The sequence below is a fragment of the Thunnus albacares genome, chromosome 5, assembly GCF_914725855.1.
Source record: "Thunnus albacares chromosome 5, fThuAlb1.1, whole genome shotgun sequence".
NCBI lineage: Eukaryota > Metazoa > Chordata > Actinopteri > Scombriformes > Scombridae > Thunnus > Thunnus albacares.
Genome location: NC_058110.1, coordinates 16,753,006 through 16,771,152, shown reverse-complemented (window position 1 = coordinate 16,771,152; position 18,147 = coordinate 16,753,006). Strand labels below are relative to the sequence as shown.

Genomic DNA, 18,147 nt, shown 5'->3' with positions numbered 1-18,147 from the left:
CTGAGGCCCCAACAACAGGCAAACCAACATATATAATGTGTGGCAGTCAGATTTTTCACTTCATGTTTATTGGTTCTTATTGCGTATAACAATTAGGCAGGGTGGACTTTACCATGAGGCAAGGTAGACGACTGCCTGGGGCCCCCAACTAAAAAGGCCCCAAACAGCTGTAGATTTATTATGATGTTTACATATGAAAAATATTATATTATGTTACTATTCTAACTCATTGTACCCAGAAATACCCAAAAAGCCCCTAAAGCACTTAAAAAATATGCAACTGTATACTTCAGCGGAAAACATTTACATGACAGATAAATGTTACTTGTTACGTTGCAGATTCAGATTTTACTCACAAAATATGACAAATAAAATACGATGCTTTATTATTAATTAAGCTATCCAGTTTTATACCGGAATTAAAAGCTCCACCTTAAACACAAGTTAAATGCAATTACGTACATTGTGCTGATAATGCCTCTCTTAAGTAAAAATTTGAATGCAGGACTTTAATAACAGTATTTTTTATTGTGTGGTATTAATAGTTTTACTTAAAGAAAAGGTTTTGAGTACTTCTTCTACCACTGCCAATACCGACATTCCCAGTTAGAGAGAAGGTGAAAATAAAGCCAGACAGAGTTTGCCTTGCCTCTCAAATCACTGAATCCGCCCCTGCAATTAGGCTTCAGCATCTGTGTTATGGTTGCTGCATTTGAACATATTTAGTAATTCTTTACATAGAGATGGAAGTTATCTAAACTTTGCATAATCAACATGTTAAAATCTGTGTATCTCACAGGTCTCTCTGCCTTTGCAGCAGACGATCTGGCAGTTAGTCTTTGTACAACTGCTAGAGCCAAAACTAGCTTTATTTATTTGTTTGTTTATTTAATGGGACAATACAGATATGCATTGTTACTTAAGAAAAAAAGGCAACAGATGTAAATTGTATAGGGTGTTCAGCTGTCCTGTGTCCTTTTGTATGGTGTATTTGAGTTTTTGCCCTCTGCTGCAAGTTAAATTTCCCCTTGAGGAACAATAAAGATCTGAACTGAACTGAACTGAACTAATTTGCAGCCCCTGCCCCCTCCCGGGGCTTTTAAAGTTCAAACAACTAAATAAACAAACAAATGGATGAAACAGATTCAGGATAAAAACTACAGAAAAGACGTAATAGTGTGTGTGTACGTGTCTGTATCTGCATGTGTCTGTGTGTGTATTTATTGTACATGACTGTGTATGTGATGACTTACAAGTACAAATATGTGTACAGTGGATTCAGAAAGCAGCTTCAATTTTTACACCCTTATTATGTTGTAGATTTTAAATGGATGAAACTGCCATTTTTGCCCATCAATAACCCATAATGACAAAGTGAAAACATGTTTTTTAGAATGTTTTGCAAATGTATTAAAAATCAAAAATGGAAATCTCTCATACATATATGAGTGAGGTGATATATGATATGATATGTATATATATGTATGTGTGTGTGTATATATATATATATGTATATGTATATATGTATATATATGTATATGTGTGTGTATACATATATGTATATGTGTATATGTGTGTGTGTGTGTGTGTGTGTGTGTATATATATATATATATATATATAAAATATGTATGTATATGCATGTACATGTGTGTGGTCGATTCATTCATAAATCATTCAGTGTTCACATCTTTGTCAACTACTACTGTCTCAACAGTACATTGAAAACTTCTGGTTTTGTTTTACACTAATTCATGTAATAAGTGGTTCCACATTTCTGAGTCTTTTACTGAATTCCTTTTGGGGAATAATATCAGGTGTAATATCATGAATGTATAATATCAGGTATTGTCGACAATCACTATATATTTTCCAGCCATTCAAAATGCAGTTTTGCCCATGACTCTAGATCTGCAAGATCATTGCAACTGAAAATTACTGAAACTGAAAATAACTAAAACGTAATTTAATTTGTGACATTTAACATTGGACTTAGTGTAAATTAAATACAAGTGTTAGAATTAGGTTGATTGTATATTGTTAAAGCTGTAGCTACATGTCTGCATTTAATGCTGTAATTTACCATATTTATTAGAATCTAATTCACTTAAACATAAATGAAAGAGTAAACAAACCCACTATATACCCACAAATATCCTTTAATTGTAACATCATGTTTTCAATCACTACATTTGCACATCATTCATTTATTTATTTATATTACTGTAAATACTTATATTATATATTATGACTTAATGTTATGCTTCTGCTTTCTTATGCACTTTTAAAACTATATTTCCTACGTTTAAAGAAATTTCAGGCAAAAAAAGAAAAAGAAATTACGTTTATGGCCACGTGAGGGCGACATAGTTTCTACTTTAATGTCCCATGATGCAACGCGGCTGTTGGCTATAAGTTAAACCCGGATGTTCCGCTTCTTCAGAGTGTGAATGGCGGGTGAGTGGGTTGTGATCATGTATGTTTGGTGAGTGAGTGTGAGTGTGTTTGTGAGTGTGTTTGTGTTTGTTTGAGTGTGTGTGAGTGTGTGTATTTCTGTTAAAAACCTACACAGTGATCTTATTTGATCCGGTTTGAGTCTGGCTCTGCTCGAACCGGAGATGATAGGAAAAAACGCTCTCGAGCCTCTTTGGCGCTGAGTAGCAGGCACTATTTCACCTCCAGGGCCTCCACGCTGCACAGTGTGGTTTAGACGTGATGAATTGATCAGATATACTAGTTCGGGATGAGTTTGGGGTTCATACTCCAAACTTCACGACGGACACTGAGTAAAGAGGCGATTCTGATCTAACCACAGGAAGAGCAGCTGGGAGCCCTGCGGCCGGTTAAACACCGGATTCAGCTAAAGACGCACAAAGGAGCCGCCGTCAGCTTCTCTCTGTGGCTACAGTTCAGCAAACATTTACCTCAACGTTACAGCGGTGATTGTTTCAGATTGTTAGTATATTGTATGGATTCACAAGACAAACATTATGTAGCTCCCTCTGCGGGAACTTAATGACTGTAAACAGAAAAGTTGTTCTGTCTGTTAATCACAGTAACCGTTTACTGATCCAAGTCTGCCTTAAAACCCAAATGAACACTGAGACGTGTTTTTCTTTTAATCATTCCTCCTGTTCATACTGGCCATTAGGCCACAAGATCCCTTCATAATGCACTTACAATTTAAGTGATGGCGGATAAAATCCACAGTCCTTCTGTGCAAAAATGTATTAAAGTTTATCTGAAGCTGATATGAAGCTCCGACTGTCCAAATCAAGAAGATAACTTTCAACGCTAGTGTTTCTGGTGCCAAAGTCCCTCTTTTTGTCACTATACTTTCACTGCAGCTCAACGGGGAAACACAAAGAGGGAATTTGATGCTAAAAAGACTGTAAATGTGTCCGATATCCACTTGATATGAATAACTCAGACTGCTGAAGCCTCATATTCAGATAAACTTTAAATGCATTTTTACCCAAAATGACTAGACACACTGGATTTTGGCCCCTATCATTTACATTGAAAGCACATTTGAAGGGTATCTTTTAATAGCCAGTATGAACAGGAGGAATGATTACAGCAAGGAAAACCTCTTTCAGGGTTCGTTTGGGCATCTGACTGTTGTTTTAAAGTAGACTAAAATTGTGAACCTTTTACAGTTTTCCTTAAAACACTTGGCACTGAGAATACAACTAGTGGCTAGTTGTTCTCACAGTGTAGCTTATGAATTAATAATATTAATAATCTATTCCAAGAGCAGATCCAACAGGATCATATCACTGGCTATTTCTAACACCTCTTCATCCAGTAGAAGCAACCCACCCTGGCCACTATCGCTACATAATAAACCTGATAAAACATAAATACATAAAATAAATAAAACAACAGAATAGTTAAATAAAGACATTAAAACAATACACTCATCAACAGTGTTTACAGCCTTCTTAGCGCAAGATTAAATAGTGCTGCTCACATCTTTATGGACAACTGAAGAGTGTTTTTTTGTTGGCAAACCTATACCTATGAATATGAAAGTTAGCTAAGATAATTATAAGATTGAAAATGTGAGCTTGTTTCCCATTTTACAACTTTCTGTTGTAACTTAAAAACCCCAACAGTGCATGTTTATTCAATAAAGCAAAATAAGCCATAAATGCAACATTAATAAACTCAGAGACCACTTGCCACAGTCTTTGAGTATAGTAACAGTGCCAAAATAAATGAGGCACAGTTTCAGGATGTGAAAAATGAACACAATGCAGTAATACAATTCTTAAATCTTTTAAGAAAATGTTGTACAGGGTAGAACTTGTATGTAAGCTTAAAGTACACTTCCTGAATCTGTCATCACGATAAGAAGATCAGAGCTCTTTTTCACTGTGATACTGTTACAGTTCCTGCTGTAGTCTCATACTGGGATGGTGTTGTGGAAAATATTCCTTGGAAGAAAGTTTGAAAACTACTTTATCTGCCTGTACCATAGGCTGTGTGTCATTTCATTATGATTATATTATGATTAATTATTATTGTAATTAATGAAGCATAATATTGATAATATATTGAATCACTCATAATAATAATAGTGATTACATAGTAGATTATTATAATCCCTTGAATTGTGACACAGCTATGGACAAAAAAAATGTACGTGAAAGCCATGGATCTCGCGATAATTCACGTTGGAATATGTGATGACGTCAGTCTTTGTGTACACATGTGACCCCGGCTTGTCCAACCAGCTTCCAGCAGCGGAAGAAGAAGAAGAAGTTCTCAGTAACGACCAGGCGAAGCGCGCGAGGGCGAACGAGTGTACCTGTTTTTGTTCGCCATGGCGGAGCATAGGAAGAGACAGCGGATCAGTCATGACAGCATCGCCACACAGACTTCCAGTTGCCGCGAAGCGAAGGCAGGCAGTCTGCCGGACGGAGCCGGAGCAGAGGGCCGTTTTGTGGAGGGGTCCATTCTCCGCATCACCATGAAAAACTTCCTGTAAGTTTACTGCTCGACGGCTGTCAGTCAACTGCTCAAACAACGTCTATAAACAGACATTAACTGCCGCCGACCTGAGACACATATGATAGAGACCGATGAGACATACACGGTGAAGCTGGCAGACTTATGCTAACATATCAGTGCTATTAGGAAGCTTGAAATAAACATCACCATGTATCCACTGAGCCTGCTGGAAACAAGCTAAAACAGGACAGTTTCAGTGGTTCCACGAAAACACATGTTCACATAACATGGTCACAATATCAGATATGAGCCCCCCTCCACTTCTTCTTTTTCTTCAGTTTGATATTTGAGCTTCACTGTGCTGAATGATGTATGTGCAGAGTTTGACACTAGAAGGCTATTTTCATATTCATCTCCTGAAAGTGTAATGTTTCTTTGTGTTCACTGAAAATGCTGGAACATGACATCCCAACTAGTTTGAAGCCAGTTGTGGTTTAAATATATAAGTTATAAAAGCGTGATTTGAAAAACTTGAAGTCTTCACACAGACACTACCAACAAACTTTATTGTGACTTAATTGTGTCCAGCAGTTAAACTTTTAACTAGTAAATGTAATTTTAAAGATTTTAAAGTGCTGATTATACTTTTTTGTGGAAAAAACATACCAGCATAGTATTTTACATCTTAATTCATGTTTTTCATGTAAGCCTCAAGATCTTGAAGGAGTCCTTACAACTCAAGTCGAATGGTTCATAATAGCTATCTACAAATTACAGTTTATTTAACCCATAAAGGACGGGTTCACAATTTTTCAAGTGTGTCTTAAAACAATAGCCAGGTGCCCAAATGGACATAGTGTTTTCTTGCCATAATCATTTCCTCCTGTTCATACCGGCCGTTAGAAGATCCCTTCATAATGCACTTGTAATGTAAGTGATGGAGGCCAAAATACACAAGCCTCCTTCTGTGCAAAAATGTATGTGAAAGTTTACTTGAAACAAATATGAAGCTTCAGCTGTCCAAATTAGTCAAACCAAGAAGATATTTTTCAATGTTACAGTCTTTTTAATGCCAAAGTCCCTCTTTTTGGCTGGACTGACTGAGTGATGAATTTATACCATTGGTCAGTTTATTTCAGGCAAGGTGTCCCATCTCTGCTACAAAACACTGCAGGAAATCCTGAAATATCTACTTTGTACTCTGACAGGACCTATGACTACTCTGTGGTGTATCCTGGACCGAATCTGAACATGATTGTCGGAGCCAACGGAACTGGCAAGTCCAGTATTGTGTGTGCCATCTGTCTGGGTCTGGCTGGCAAGACTGCTATCCTGGGCAGAGGGGACAAGGTAAACAGCAGAGCAACATTGATAGATGTACTCTGACATTGTCTACTTAGGCTTCGATTCAACACTTTCCAAAAGACCAATGAGTAAGTATGGCCAGTTGATATCAAGGCTGATAGCAACAGCCCAAATTAGGGGACATTTCATACTGTGTTATTTTGTCTTTCATCGTCCTCTTGCACTGAATTTTTGTCTCACATCACTGCACTGTTGTCAACCAGTTAAATGATTATACAGCTGACAAATAAATCAATTACAATTCTGATGATGATTGATATTTATTTTTCTTCTGTAGGTTGGGCTGTATGTGAAACGCGGACGCAATAAAGGATTTATTGAGATTGAACTGTAAGTCGTGTTAAGCAGTTTGCAGATACACAAGCTGTTAGACACGTGAAAATAATTTGTGTTGTATTTGTTTAAGAAGTTCTTGATGAACCCATTTAGAAATCATGAAATATGGATCCTGTTAACCTGTTTTACCATCAAGTGTAATATCAACCATATGAGGATTTTAGGTTGACTTTTTTTCTGAATGTATCTAACCGTAGATTCAAACTGCTTGTTCCTATTCCAGGTACAAGAGTGGTGGTAACGTAGTGATTAACAGAGAGATCCATGTGGAGAACAATCAGTCTCTGTGGATGCTGAATGGAAAACACTGTAACCAGAAAGCAGTGGAAGAGGAAGTCAAGGCTCTTTGTATCCAAGTCAGCAACCTGTGTCAGTTTCTGCCTCAGGTATGTTTTTGTCACTACAAAGACTCTACAGGTGCAGCTAATTAGAGTAATAGCTTAGTCTGCTTAATTAGTACTGTGACATTGTAGGATAGTTGTACAATGCAGGTGTTGTTTGTGCAGGTTTGTGAATGTTTTATTGAATATCTCATTTATGTCTCATTGTTTCTGGGTTTTCTTAACATAACATTCAATATTTAAGCAGTGTGACAGCATGTGGGTGTGGAGGACATGTTTTTTTTTTTTGATCATACAAATTCTTTCTTGATGAGTCAAAATTCTAACATATCATAAATATTAGCTGTAATGATTCATGCCTCACTGTTTTCCTGTTTTCCTTCCTGTTAATGTGGTTGGTTTGTCCCTACAGGAAAAAGTGGGAGAGTTTGCCAAGATGTCCAAAATTGAGTTGCTGGAGGCGACTGAGAAGTCAGTTGGGCCACCGGAGATGTACGATTACCACTGTGAGCTCAAAAACTTCCGCAAAAAAGAGCGAGAACTGGAGGTAAACATGCGGCTTATGTGGACATGAACAGCAGGTCATTAGCTTGTGCCAGTGTGTTTATGTTGACAGTCCCATTTAGGCATGACTGACAGTTTGATTGGGAAAAATAGTTGAATACACGTTAAAGAATTAATGCATATTAAAAAAAAAAGTCTTTTCAGTGAACACCCAAGCAGAATTATCCTTGCATCTTTTTGTCTGTCACCACTCAAGTATTAAACAAAACAAAGTCACAGCTACACCATAGATTGACAGTTTAATCAAATAATTAATTAAAAATGTAAAAGCATTGCAGGTCTCAGGCTGTTCTGGATTTTTCAGTGTTGCTGGTGGTTTTTGTTTCCCTGGTAGAACGTTGTGAAGGAGAAGGCCAGCTTCCTAGAGAAAGCTAAGCAGAGGAACGAGAGGAACAAACATGATGTGAACCGTTACTACGAAAAGAAGAGGCACCTGGACGTGATCGAGCTACTTGAGAAGAAGAAACCGTGGGTGGTGAGTGGCTGAAATGAAACACTGTGTACGAGAGAGAGAGACAAATACTGTGTTAACTCTGTCTGTGTTTCCCTCTGGTTATAGGAGTACGAGACCACCCGTAAGGAGCTTGAGGGTGTGAAGAAGGAGCGAGACGAGGCCAAAAGGCAGCTCTCTGCACTGAAGCAGGCCCAGGCGCCCATGCTGAGGAAGATCCAGCAAATTGAAAACCAGCTGAAGCCCACTGAGGCACAAATTAAGGCTAAGGTGCGAATTCAGCAAAAGCAAATATTGGTACCTTCTGACAGGTCTGTAGTATGACACCTGGGTCTAAAAGAAGAAGTACAGACAATGATTTGGCCCCTACAGCACAGCCCTGTGTTTCTTTTCATCATCTATTCAGTTGCACCCCTTAAAGTAAGAAAAGTCAGACCAACAGAGAAACCAAAGGCCTCATAGAAAAAGATATACACAACTTCACTAAAAAGAAACTTAAAAAAGACTGAATGAAAATGGAGGGAAACAAAATTAGAGGAGCACCTCAACGTTCTTGAGGAAAATCTTTACAACTGTGGGATCAAACTTACAGACATATGTCTCAGTTTTGGTTTTAAAATAACATGAATAATCCTCATGTCCCCTACTGAATCCTCACCGCTCTTATAGATCCTGACCTTTTGACATTGTATAAAAATGGGATTTTGGTTATCGGGGAATAGGCCAAAAGAGAGAACCTCATTTCACATCTCAGTGCACATTCTCGTAACACTACATCTGTGGCTAAAAATATGGGGTAATTTAAATTTTGAGAAGTGGCATCACTTAAAGAACGAAGCTCACGCCATTTCTTTCACAGGACAGCTGTGAAAAACATACTCATATTTGTTGTTTACAGTCGTCTCCATTACTGTAAATCTCTTCACAGGCTTCCCTAAGAGCGTCATCAAACATCTACAACTGACTGCACTTATCACCCACACATTAAAATCTCTCCACTTGCTGCCTATAAGCTATAAAATTTATTTTAAATTGCTTCTCGTCTTTTTTAAATCACCTTGCGGCCTCGCTCTGGGCTACATCAGTGACTTCCTCACAGTTAATGTTCCTCACAGATCACTCTCACATTAACTGTTCCTCGGTCCAGGACTAAAGTCTGTGGTGATGCTGCGTTTAGTTCATACAGCCGACAGCCAACATAACTTAAAACTCACTTTTTCAAAACGTTTACTGTATTTTAAACTCACCTACAGTATTTATTGTCATTGTTTTTAATGGTCCCTGCATCTGTCTTTTTATTGTGTTTTATTGTTTAGTGAAGCACATTGTATTGCATGTTTTTGTATGTCAATTTTATTATTAATATGATGGTAAAATTATCTTGTTGTTTTTCAGACTGTTGCCATCAAAGAAGCGTCTCTGATGTGCAAACAGAAACAAGATCAGTTGGATCGAAAACACAAAGAGGTGAGACTTTGCACTTTTCTTTTAACACAGAGCAGCAGGTGCAGCTGTCAGCACTCATAATATGTCATCTATGTTTTTGTCATCTTTGAAAACCCCTCTGGTAGATTTGGCAAGGTATGGAAGTTTTTTTCTTGGAAAAAACATCACAAGAATGAGTAGAAAAGTGCGATTGAACAGGGGCTTCATATTTGTGAGTGAACAAACATTAAAGCTTGACATCAAATCCCTTTGAGTGCTTTACAGTAAATTATGTTTTGAAAATGTCAAATAATTTCAGTTAAACAATAATGTATTCATAGCTTTGTATCAAGTAAAGAGGAGATGATAACAGAAATTGCCATTTAAATGATATAATCAATGTTTTTGTATTTATGAATGAAGCCTTACTTCATATCATTTATATTGCTTACTTTCTCTGTCCAATTTGCCTTTATCGCAGTATCAAACAGACTTCATCTGTAGCTGTGTGACATTCATAATGAATGACAACTCTGCCTGTTCTTATCTACAGATTGAAGATATTAAACAAAGGCTGAGACTGAAGCAGATGGAGGAGGAAGAAAACCAGAAGCGAATCAACAACACCAGACGGACCATAGAGGACTTGAAGGCAGAGCTCGGCAAAGTCGGCGACCAACCAGACGTGACGCCGAGGATCAATGCTGTTTATGTCGAGCTGAGGCGCGTCCAGGAGGAGAAGGCCAAGATCGAAGGAGAGAAGGCCGACCTACGCAGGGAGAGGGACAACCTCTGCGCTGAGTCCAAAAGTGAGTCCAGTGTCCTCTGAACCAGTTTACATAAATAAAGATCTGCTTGTTAAGCATGTTTAACATATGATACTGCTCACTCTGGTAATTAAACTCTGCCAGCGTCAGTTAAAGAGCACATAATGGAACAAATATTTATAGCTGTTTATTTATTTTTATTGCCAGTGTTGGAGAGAAAGCTCAGTGACATGAACAACATGATGAACGCCAAAGAGGAGAAGCTGCGGGGACGTCACAGAGACACACACACTGCCCTTCAGTGGCTCAGGAAGAACAGAGATCACTTCGAGGGAAACGTCCATGAGCCCATGATGCTTGTAGTGAGTCTGAACAACGTGTTTATATTCATGTAGTAGGATGACAGAATGAGACGGGTGTGATTATATTCTTTTTGTAATTGGGGAAAGTTGTTATCTTGGATTTTTCAGATATTACCAGAAAGAAAATAGGTCTCATGTTCTTCATTCCTCAGATCAATGTAAAAGATCATCGCTTTGCCAAGTATGTTGAGAACCACATCTCGTTCCATGACCTGCGGGCGTTTGTCTTCCAGAGGAAAGAGGACATGGAGAAGTTCATGGTGGAGGTCAGTGTGCTGCAGATTGTCCTGTTGACTCTGGGTGAAGTGCAAATTGTTGATAAACTTAATGTTGAGAGTTGAGATTTTACCCTCCTAAATAAAAAATTTAGTTTGATCATTCTTGACCCTCAGGTCCGAGACAAAATGAACTTGAAGGTGAACTCCATTTCTGCTCCGGAGGAGTCGTGTTCTAGGCGGTCTCCATCCCGAAATATCGAGTCCTTGAAGTGAGATTTATTTTGCTTGAGGCGTGACGACCTCTAAAATCACCATAACCTATATTTATTTGTGTAACTGTGTCTTTGCCTGTGACTGTTTCAGTTGAGATGTTTTTATACGTTCTTTTAAAAACGTCTCTTAACTTTTTATTTGCAGGCGTTTCGGGTTTTTCACCTACCTCCGTGAAATGTTTGACGCTCCTGAGGAGGTGATGAGTTACCTCTGTCACCAGTACAGGGTGCATGATGTCCCTGTGGGCAATGAGAAAACCAAATCCATGATTAAAACGGTATGTTCCTCGTCCCACACCATACAAGTTCCCAGAGCAAAGCAACAGAGAATTAAGGACATGAATATCATTCAAAAACTCACAAACAGGTGATTGAGGAGCCCTACCTCAAGGTGTTCTACACAACAGAGGAGAGGTACACGTTGAAGAGGTCCTTCTACTCCAACAAGATCAGCACCAGTAACTCTGCAGTGCACTCTTCCCAGTACCTCACCATCACTGTGGACGCTGTACAGAAACAGCAGCTGGAGCAGCAGATGAAGGTGAGGGACAGTTCTGAGACATTGAAACCTGTTAAATTTTAAAATATATAGAACGTCACACTTCAACCATGACTTTACACCCAACAAAAAGAGAAATACAGAAGGATATAATCTTTAAATATATTTTAATTGTGAGTTTAACCGTAACTTCCATTGCGAGCAGGCCTGTGAGTCGAAGTTACGGGACATCGATGAACGGCTGAAGGCCCTGCAGAAGGAAGCCACTGCGCTGGATCGCCGTGACAATGAACTGTTGGCAGAGAAGAAGCAGCTCCTTGAGCTAAAGGGCAAAAAAAGACAACTGGAGCAGAAAATCAGTACCAAGCAGGACAGGTAAATCTTGTCTTACGCTTGACACAAACATGACTTGATTATTAAATTATCTCTGAACATGGTTTATTAGGTCTTGTGACCGCAGATGTATTAGAGTTGGTCTGACTCCCTCTTTCCATGTGTTTAGTCTGAGGCAGATGGAGCAGAGCGGCATTGACCTGAAGAAAATTGAGGAGGAGACTAAAGAGAAAATTGCAGCTGTTAACTCCCAAAAGGTGTCCATAGTCGCTGCGTTCATGGCCCAAATGAAGGTATGAATAAATTAATTGTATATGATTGAATCATATTGGATTTCTGTGGTTGGAAAACATAAAAATGAAATATTATTTAATAGCCTGTTGTTCCTTCTTTTTTTTTTCTTGGTTGCCACCCAATGAATCAGAAAACTGTGATTTACAGTCTTAATTTGAACTCTAGCAGACACTTTAATTGTAAACAGTGAGAAAGACCATTTCTAATGTGGTTACAGATTTTTAAATTACAAAATTTTCTCCTCTCTTATTATAAAAGTATCCTGTCTTCATAATCATTCTCTGCCTTATTTCTCTCTTTAGTTGTCTGACTCTCTTTGTGTCCTCCATTGTCCTTGTTTCTCTCTTGCTGTAGCTGAGAGCCAAGCTGACTATGGAGAAGGTCTACCTGGCTTTGGAGACGGTGGGGCTGACAGCTGAGAAGACCAAGCTGGAGAACGATTGTAGAGAAGGCGCTTCTGAACTCAAAACCACTGATGTAAGTATTTCACATACATGCACACTAATGCCATTATGGAGGCGTTTGGTAGCCTGTTCTTCATTGAGAGGACCAGGACTCAAAGCCCTCATGTGAGCAAGCATCCACCCTGCTCGAGTGCCCACGACATAAATTCTTAATTCTGTATCACTGATTTATACAAAATGTCCATTTGTTGTTGCAGCAAAAATGCAGCCGTCTGGAGCAGAGGAAGGTCCAGCTGACAGAACAATGTAAAGGCCTGTTGAAGACGGCAAAGTCGATTTGTAGGATGCAATCTGATGAGACGTTACCTGAAGACCTGCGTAACGTTAGTGTTCATCACAGTTTATTATGCTGAATGAGACAAGTTTCTTCTTCTGTATCACTTTGTATAAAATATTATCAGTGGAGACCACAAAATATGAATATTAGTGTTCAAATTATTGGTGGTTCTTGTTTTTTTTGTTATTGCAGGCTTTCAGTAAGCTGCCTGACACGCTGGACGAGCTCGATGCCATGCTGAATGAGGAGCGCGCCAGAGCCGAGTGCTTCACTGGCCTCAGTGAAAGTGTAAGGCCACATGAGAATCTGCTGAGGCTTTCATTTGTTTATGCTTCATTGATTTTTTTATATATATAGCTATGATGACTTTATTCTCAGAAAGCAGAGTATCTACAGAAATTATATCAAATTTGAGCTGGGAAATCATGAAAAATCAGTTTAAAATAAATAGATATAAATTATAAATTGGCTTATAATGTTGAAGTCATGAAAATGTGTAAATTGTACATTGTAGTGATTCGGAAACATTAGAACTCCATTAGATCATACAAGCTGTTTTAGTATTATTTATTTATTTATTTATTGTTTCTCTCCCCGATTCTCTCTGCGTCGAAGGTTGTTGACGAGTACAACAGAAGAGAACAGGAGATCAAACATCTGGAGAAAGAGCTGGAAGACAAGAACAACGCCCTCAACGCCTACAGGCAGAACATATCAGAGGTAAACGACTCTGTCGCTGCAGTGACTCTTCTGGGATTGTTTACTTCTTTTACTAAGAACTCAATGTGTGTGTGTGTATGTATGTGTGTGTCGCAGGCTAAGGAACGGTGGCTAAACCCTCTGAAGCAGCTGGTTGAACAGATCAATGACAAGTTCAGTGATTTCTTCCGCTCTATGCAGTGTGCAGGAGAGGTTGATCTGCACTCAGAGAATGAGGTAAACAAACAACAACAGAAACACTTGATCTGACATCACAGGGTCAAAGGCTGACTTCATCATCTGCTTCTTTTTATTCATGTAAGATGTTGTTGGTATTTGTAACTGTTTTTTCACAGTCAACCAACTGAATTAAGCACAAGTTAATTTAATCCCATCAACCTCTGATAGAGTTTAATATAACGGTTTGATTATTACTCCATTAACCGACTGCCGTCTGTCTGCAGGAGGAGTATGACAAGTACGGGATCCGCATTCGAGTAAAGTTTCACAGCAGCACTCAACTCCACGAGCTGACGGCCTACCATCAGAGTGGAGGAGAGCGTAGCGTCTCCACAATGCTCTACCTCATGGCCCTGCAGGAACTCAACCGCTGCCCCTTCAGAGTGGTGGACGAGATCAACCAGGTAGTTTCTCTCTCACACACAAACACACTGAACAGTAAACCAGGCATGTGGTTTTTGTGTATCAAGGTAATAGTTGCTTTAGTCTCTGTCAGTGTCTTATACTCAGTTTTAGTTCAGTTTCTAAATAAGTTTTTGTTTTCAGGTTTCAACATAATTCTTTTAAATTAAAATTGTCGCGCAATCCCAATGTGCAATCGTGAAAAAGTATGAAAAACTGGGAGACGAACGAGAATGGGGGGGGGGGAAACATTTTTTGTGATGAGTTTTTTGCTCACAAAAACACATAATTAGTGACACCACCAAGCTAAGTATGAAACTAAAAAGCAATCAGAGATGCGTCAGCCTTTCATATCCGTTTTGAAAAAAAGTCCAAATGGAACCAACAAACATGGTCTAATCTGAATCCACTATGTGTGATGAGCACATCAACATCAGTCCCTGTTTCTGTAGCTTGTGGCCTAACTATTCACAAAATGTAGGTAACAATAAGGAAATAATGTAGCACATCTGCAGATGATAAAACAAACTAATACATGCAGGAAAATTCACAAATCATGTTTCCTTTTCAGTTTGTTCTCTAAAGATCTTAATATTTTTTTTTTAAGGTTTAACAGATTGAGTTTTCACTTCAGTAAAATAATTTGTTTGCAAAGCAGCTAAATCTCACAAAATACTCTACATCAGCAGGAACCAGTTTATATCCTCCTGAGTGTGATTTCTCTTCAAGTCTACAAGCAGTAATGCAACAGTTAGTTGTCTCCTGCTTTTCTGTATGTGGACTTGACTGAGACGGTTTGTGTCTCTGTGTAGGGAATGGATCCTGTAAACGAAAGAAGAGTTTTTGACATCGTGGTCCGCACGGCCTGCAAAGAGACAACATCCCAGTACTTCTTCATAACTCCCAAAGTGAGTGTTTATACCTGCTAATGAGTGAATGTCTTGTGTGTGTGTGTGTGTGTACATCTACTGTATGTTGTGTTTAGTTTTAATATTTATGTGCTCAAACTGTGTATCTGCTGTATTGTCGATTTTCCTGACCTTTCTGCTGCTGCTGCTGTTTGTCTTCAGCTGCTGCAGAACCTTCAGTACGCCGATGAGATGACCATTCTTTGCGTCCACAACGGCGCCCACATGCTTCCCCCCAACAAATGGGACGAGAAGGCTTTCATCAGACGGTGCCTCCAAAGAAAAGCCAGGGCCTGAATCCACCGGGCCGACTCCACCTGCCTGAGCTCAGTTAGTTTCCGGTTCAATGGATTCAAAATAAACACCAAGTGAAACTGACATTTATCAATTATGGGAAAGAATATTTTCTGGAAAAATATGCCGTATGAACCTTTTGTTTATAACTCTCCAACAGATCTTTCCTTGTTTACACTCATCTCTATGCAGCACTTTTTATACAGTGACATTTTAAATCTTTTGTTAACAGTCTCATTTATTCCAACAGTTGTATGTGTTTTTAATAAAATATTCTGCAGTTTCTCTTGTAAATGGGTTTGTTAAAATTTACTTAAATACTGCCTCAGTATGCAATGCAGTATGATGTTTCTACATGCAAAATACAACCCTGTTATTTCAATCAAGCACAGTAGAGAAGGAGTCTGGGGGAAAAAAAGATAAATGCTGTTGTGCTTGAATGTAAATGAAATTTGAAAAATTGGTTTTCTAAGAAACCCCTGAAGCCAGGAGCAATCTGTACAGAAGTGAAATCAAAACTAAGAAACATTCAGTATTATTTAAAAGCCAAATTATGTGCAAATATACCTTAATGTTGTGCTGTTACTTCATTAAATATCCATTTGGCTGTCAAAATATGTGACCGGTGAATCAGGTGAGTATTTGTGTTCCTATTACATTGTGCATTTTATTAAGGAGAGTTTTTAAGGTTAAAGTGATTTAGAAATCAGGCTCATTTTCTGTGTGTGTCGTATTTAGAATAACACCAGCAGGACAAACACACATTGAGAGAACTCCTTTATTTACAGGTCTCTGAAGTGAGCAGTAGTCAGAGATGATGATACCAGAAACTGCCATCAGTCTCCCTGCAGTGGCTCTTGTGTGAAAAGGCCTGTGGAGGTAAAAAAAAAAAAAAAAAAAAAGGCTCTTTATTTGAGACACTCCTCTTCCCACACTGAGAGAGTTTATGTAAGCTTCACACATATTATGTATTGTGTTGATTGGGGATCATAATATAACTGAACTTCACCTGTGCTTCACTTAATACAGTAGATTGAGCGTTTCTGTGGGTCGACCCAAACCCTGATGTCCTTTTCGCATTCATTTTCCAGCACCTCCTGCTCCTCTAAGCTTCGCTGTGTCCTCCTGTAAAATTGGCGAGACAAATGATTTATTAAATTCAATCAGACATCCTGAAATGTCACTGCCAGTCCGTGACCTTAACATCACAGATGCGTACCTGTTGTCCTCAGAGACGGTCTCCTTCTGGTATAAAACCTGATTCTTGCTCCACAAGAAGTCCTTGTGTTGATCGTAGACGGCCTTCAGCTTTAAGTCCAGGCTGTCGTGTGGAGCCTGAAGTGGAGAAAAGAGTGTTAAAAGTGCTGAAGGTGCATTTGCCTTGAAAAGTTGCTTCAGAAGTGACACACACACACACACACACAGTTTAAGATTGTGCTCCCTGACTTTACCCGATGCTCATAATACTGAACACTCCGCCGGCTGCTGGACACAGTGGCTGCATCATGCAGGCGACTCCAGGGCTCCTCAGTCTGGGCCATGTGGCTCGGCTTATCATAGGTTTTCCTCTGTGCAGAAGGAAAGGAGAAAAAATGATCTCCAAATTTATAAAGAAATTGTGTCTATTTGATAAAGAATTATAGAGGAAAGTAATTATTGGAGCAAAAGTAAATCATAAGGTTCATATTAAGTCCTGGTCTGATGATTTTCAGACGAGTTTCACAAGTGAATGTTTTAGAATGAAATGCTACAAATGCAGTAAACTACATGAAGCGTAATAATGGCTGTTAGTTTAGCTAAATTACTTTAATCCTTTCATTTTATGCATCAAAGATGTTGGTTTTGTTTAAGTCCACAAAATGATTGAACACACACTTAAGTCACACAAACACAATTTAAGACTTGAGAGAAAACACACAATGCTGGTAGAAAGAGTATGAATGATTTCCTGCTGACTGTAGAGGATAAAAGTCATTTTACATAAGACAGAACTTTACTCAGAGGACATTTTTGTTCCAAAGATGCTGAGTATACATGTTATAATCACTTCATACAAAGTATAAATATAGTATATACATTAATAGTGTGTATACTGTATACGTATAAAACTTGGGGGAAAAACCCTTTTCACTGAAGTAATAATGAATAATTATCATGATTAAATGTACATTTTTAAATAAATATCTGAACACGAGGCAGCTCATGTTTTGTTTTGGTAACATGGATCTCTGACAAACCTCAACTAGTTAATTATCAGTAATAAGTTGACTGACCTGCTGCGGCCTGAAGCCGCTGAGAGTGAAGCCGTCTTCAAACCTCGGGGAGGGGAAAGGATCCCTGCTCGACATATTAATGACAACAAGAAGCTCGACAGACAAATAACATCATGTGTACAGACTTTGTGTTGCTGTAACGTTTGCTTTACTCTTGCTAACTTAGCTACTTGTTTACAACCTGGTTCCTAAGCAACCAAGAACTTCCGGTATCAAACGTGTCTATCCTCCCTCCTCCCTATGTGAAACACTGGAGACAAGAAACTCAGAGCAATAGTAGATTAGTATGCTGTCTGGTCCTAAAAAGAGATCATGAATTGTCAGAGATAGAAAGCAGAGACAGATCCTAACCAGTTACAGACTCAGTGACCACACAAAAAATGAATGAAAACAGAATATGTGGTCACCA

At 38.7% G+C, this 18,147-nt stretch overlaps 2 protein-coding genes and 1 non-coding gene across 3 annotated transcripts; 2 read left to right on the top strand and 1 right to left on the bottom strand.

Moving 5' to 3' along the window:
* Positions 1 to 2,432: 2,432 nt before the first annotated feature.
* On the top strand, positions 2,433 to 2,807 carry LOC122983252. The gene has a single exon (XR_006403643.1).
* On the top strand, positions 2,460 to 15,759 carry smc5 (structural maintenance of chromosomes 5). Its single transcript, XM_044351791.1, has 25 exons — positions 2,460 to 2,937; positions 4,738 to 4,987; positions 6,163 to 6,304; positions 6,597 to 6,649; positions 6,879 to 7,041; positions 7,409 to 7,543; positions 7,895 to 8,035; positions 8,120 to 8,281; positions 9,407 to 9,478; positions 9,990 to 10,245; positions 10,411 to 10,565; positions 10,718 to 10,831; positions 10,958 to 11,052; positions 11,201 to 11,333; positions 11,423 to 11,596; positions 11,760 to 11,929; positions 12,057 to 12,180; positions 12,536 to 12,658; positions 12,843 to 12,968; positions 13,115 to 13,210; positions 13,538 to 13,642; positions 13,739 to 13,858; positions 14,086 to 14,265; positions 15,076 to 15,171; positions 15,334 to 15,759. The coding sequence occupies exons 2-25, from the start codon at positions 4,827 to 4,829 to the stop codon at positions 15,466 to 15,468; spliced, it is 3,231 nt and encodes a 1,076-aa protein (XP_044207726.1). The 5' UTR covers positions 2,460 to 2,937; positions 4,738 to 4,826; the 3' UTR covers positions 15,469 to 15,759.
* A 470-nt stretch (positions 15,760 to 16,229) lies between these two features.
* Positions 16,230 to 17,915, bottom strand: cfap276 (cilia and flagella associated protein 276). The gene is made up of 5 exons (XM_044351794.1): positions 17,739 to 17,915; positions 16,917 to 17,033; positions 16,685 to 16,800; positions 16,475 to 16,590; positions 16,230 to 16,336 (listed from the first exon to the last, which is right to left on the bottom strand). The coding sequence occupies exons 1-4, from the start codon at positions 17,811 to 17,813 to the stop codon at positions 16,482 to 16,484; spliced, it is 417 nt and encodes a 138-aa protein (XP_044207729.1). The 5' UTR covers positions 17,814 to 17,915; the 3' UTR covers positions 16,230 to 16,336; positions 16,475 to 16,481.
* Positions 17,916 to 18,147: the final 232 nt, after the last annotated feature.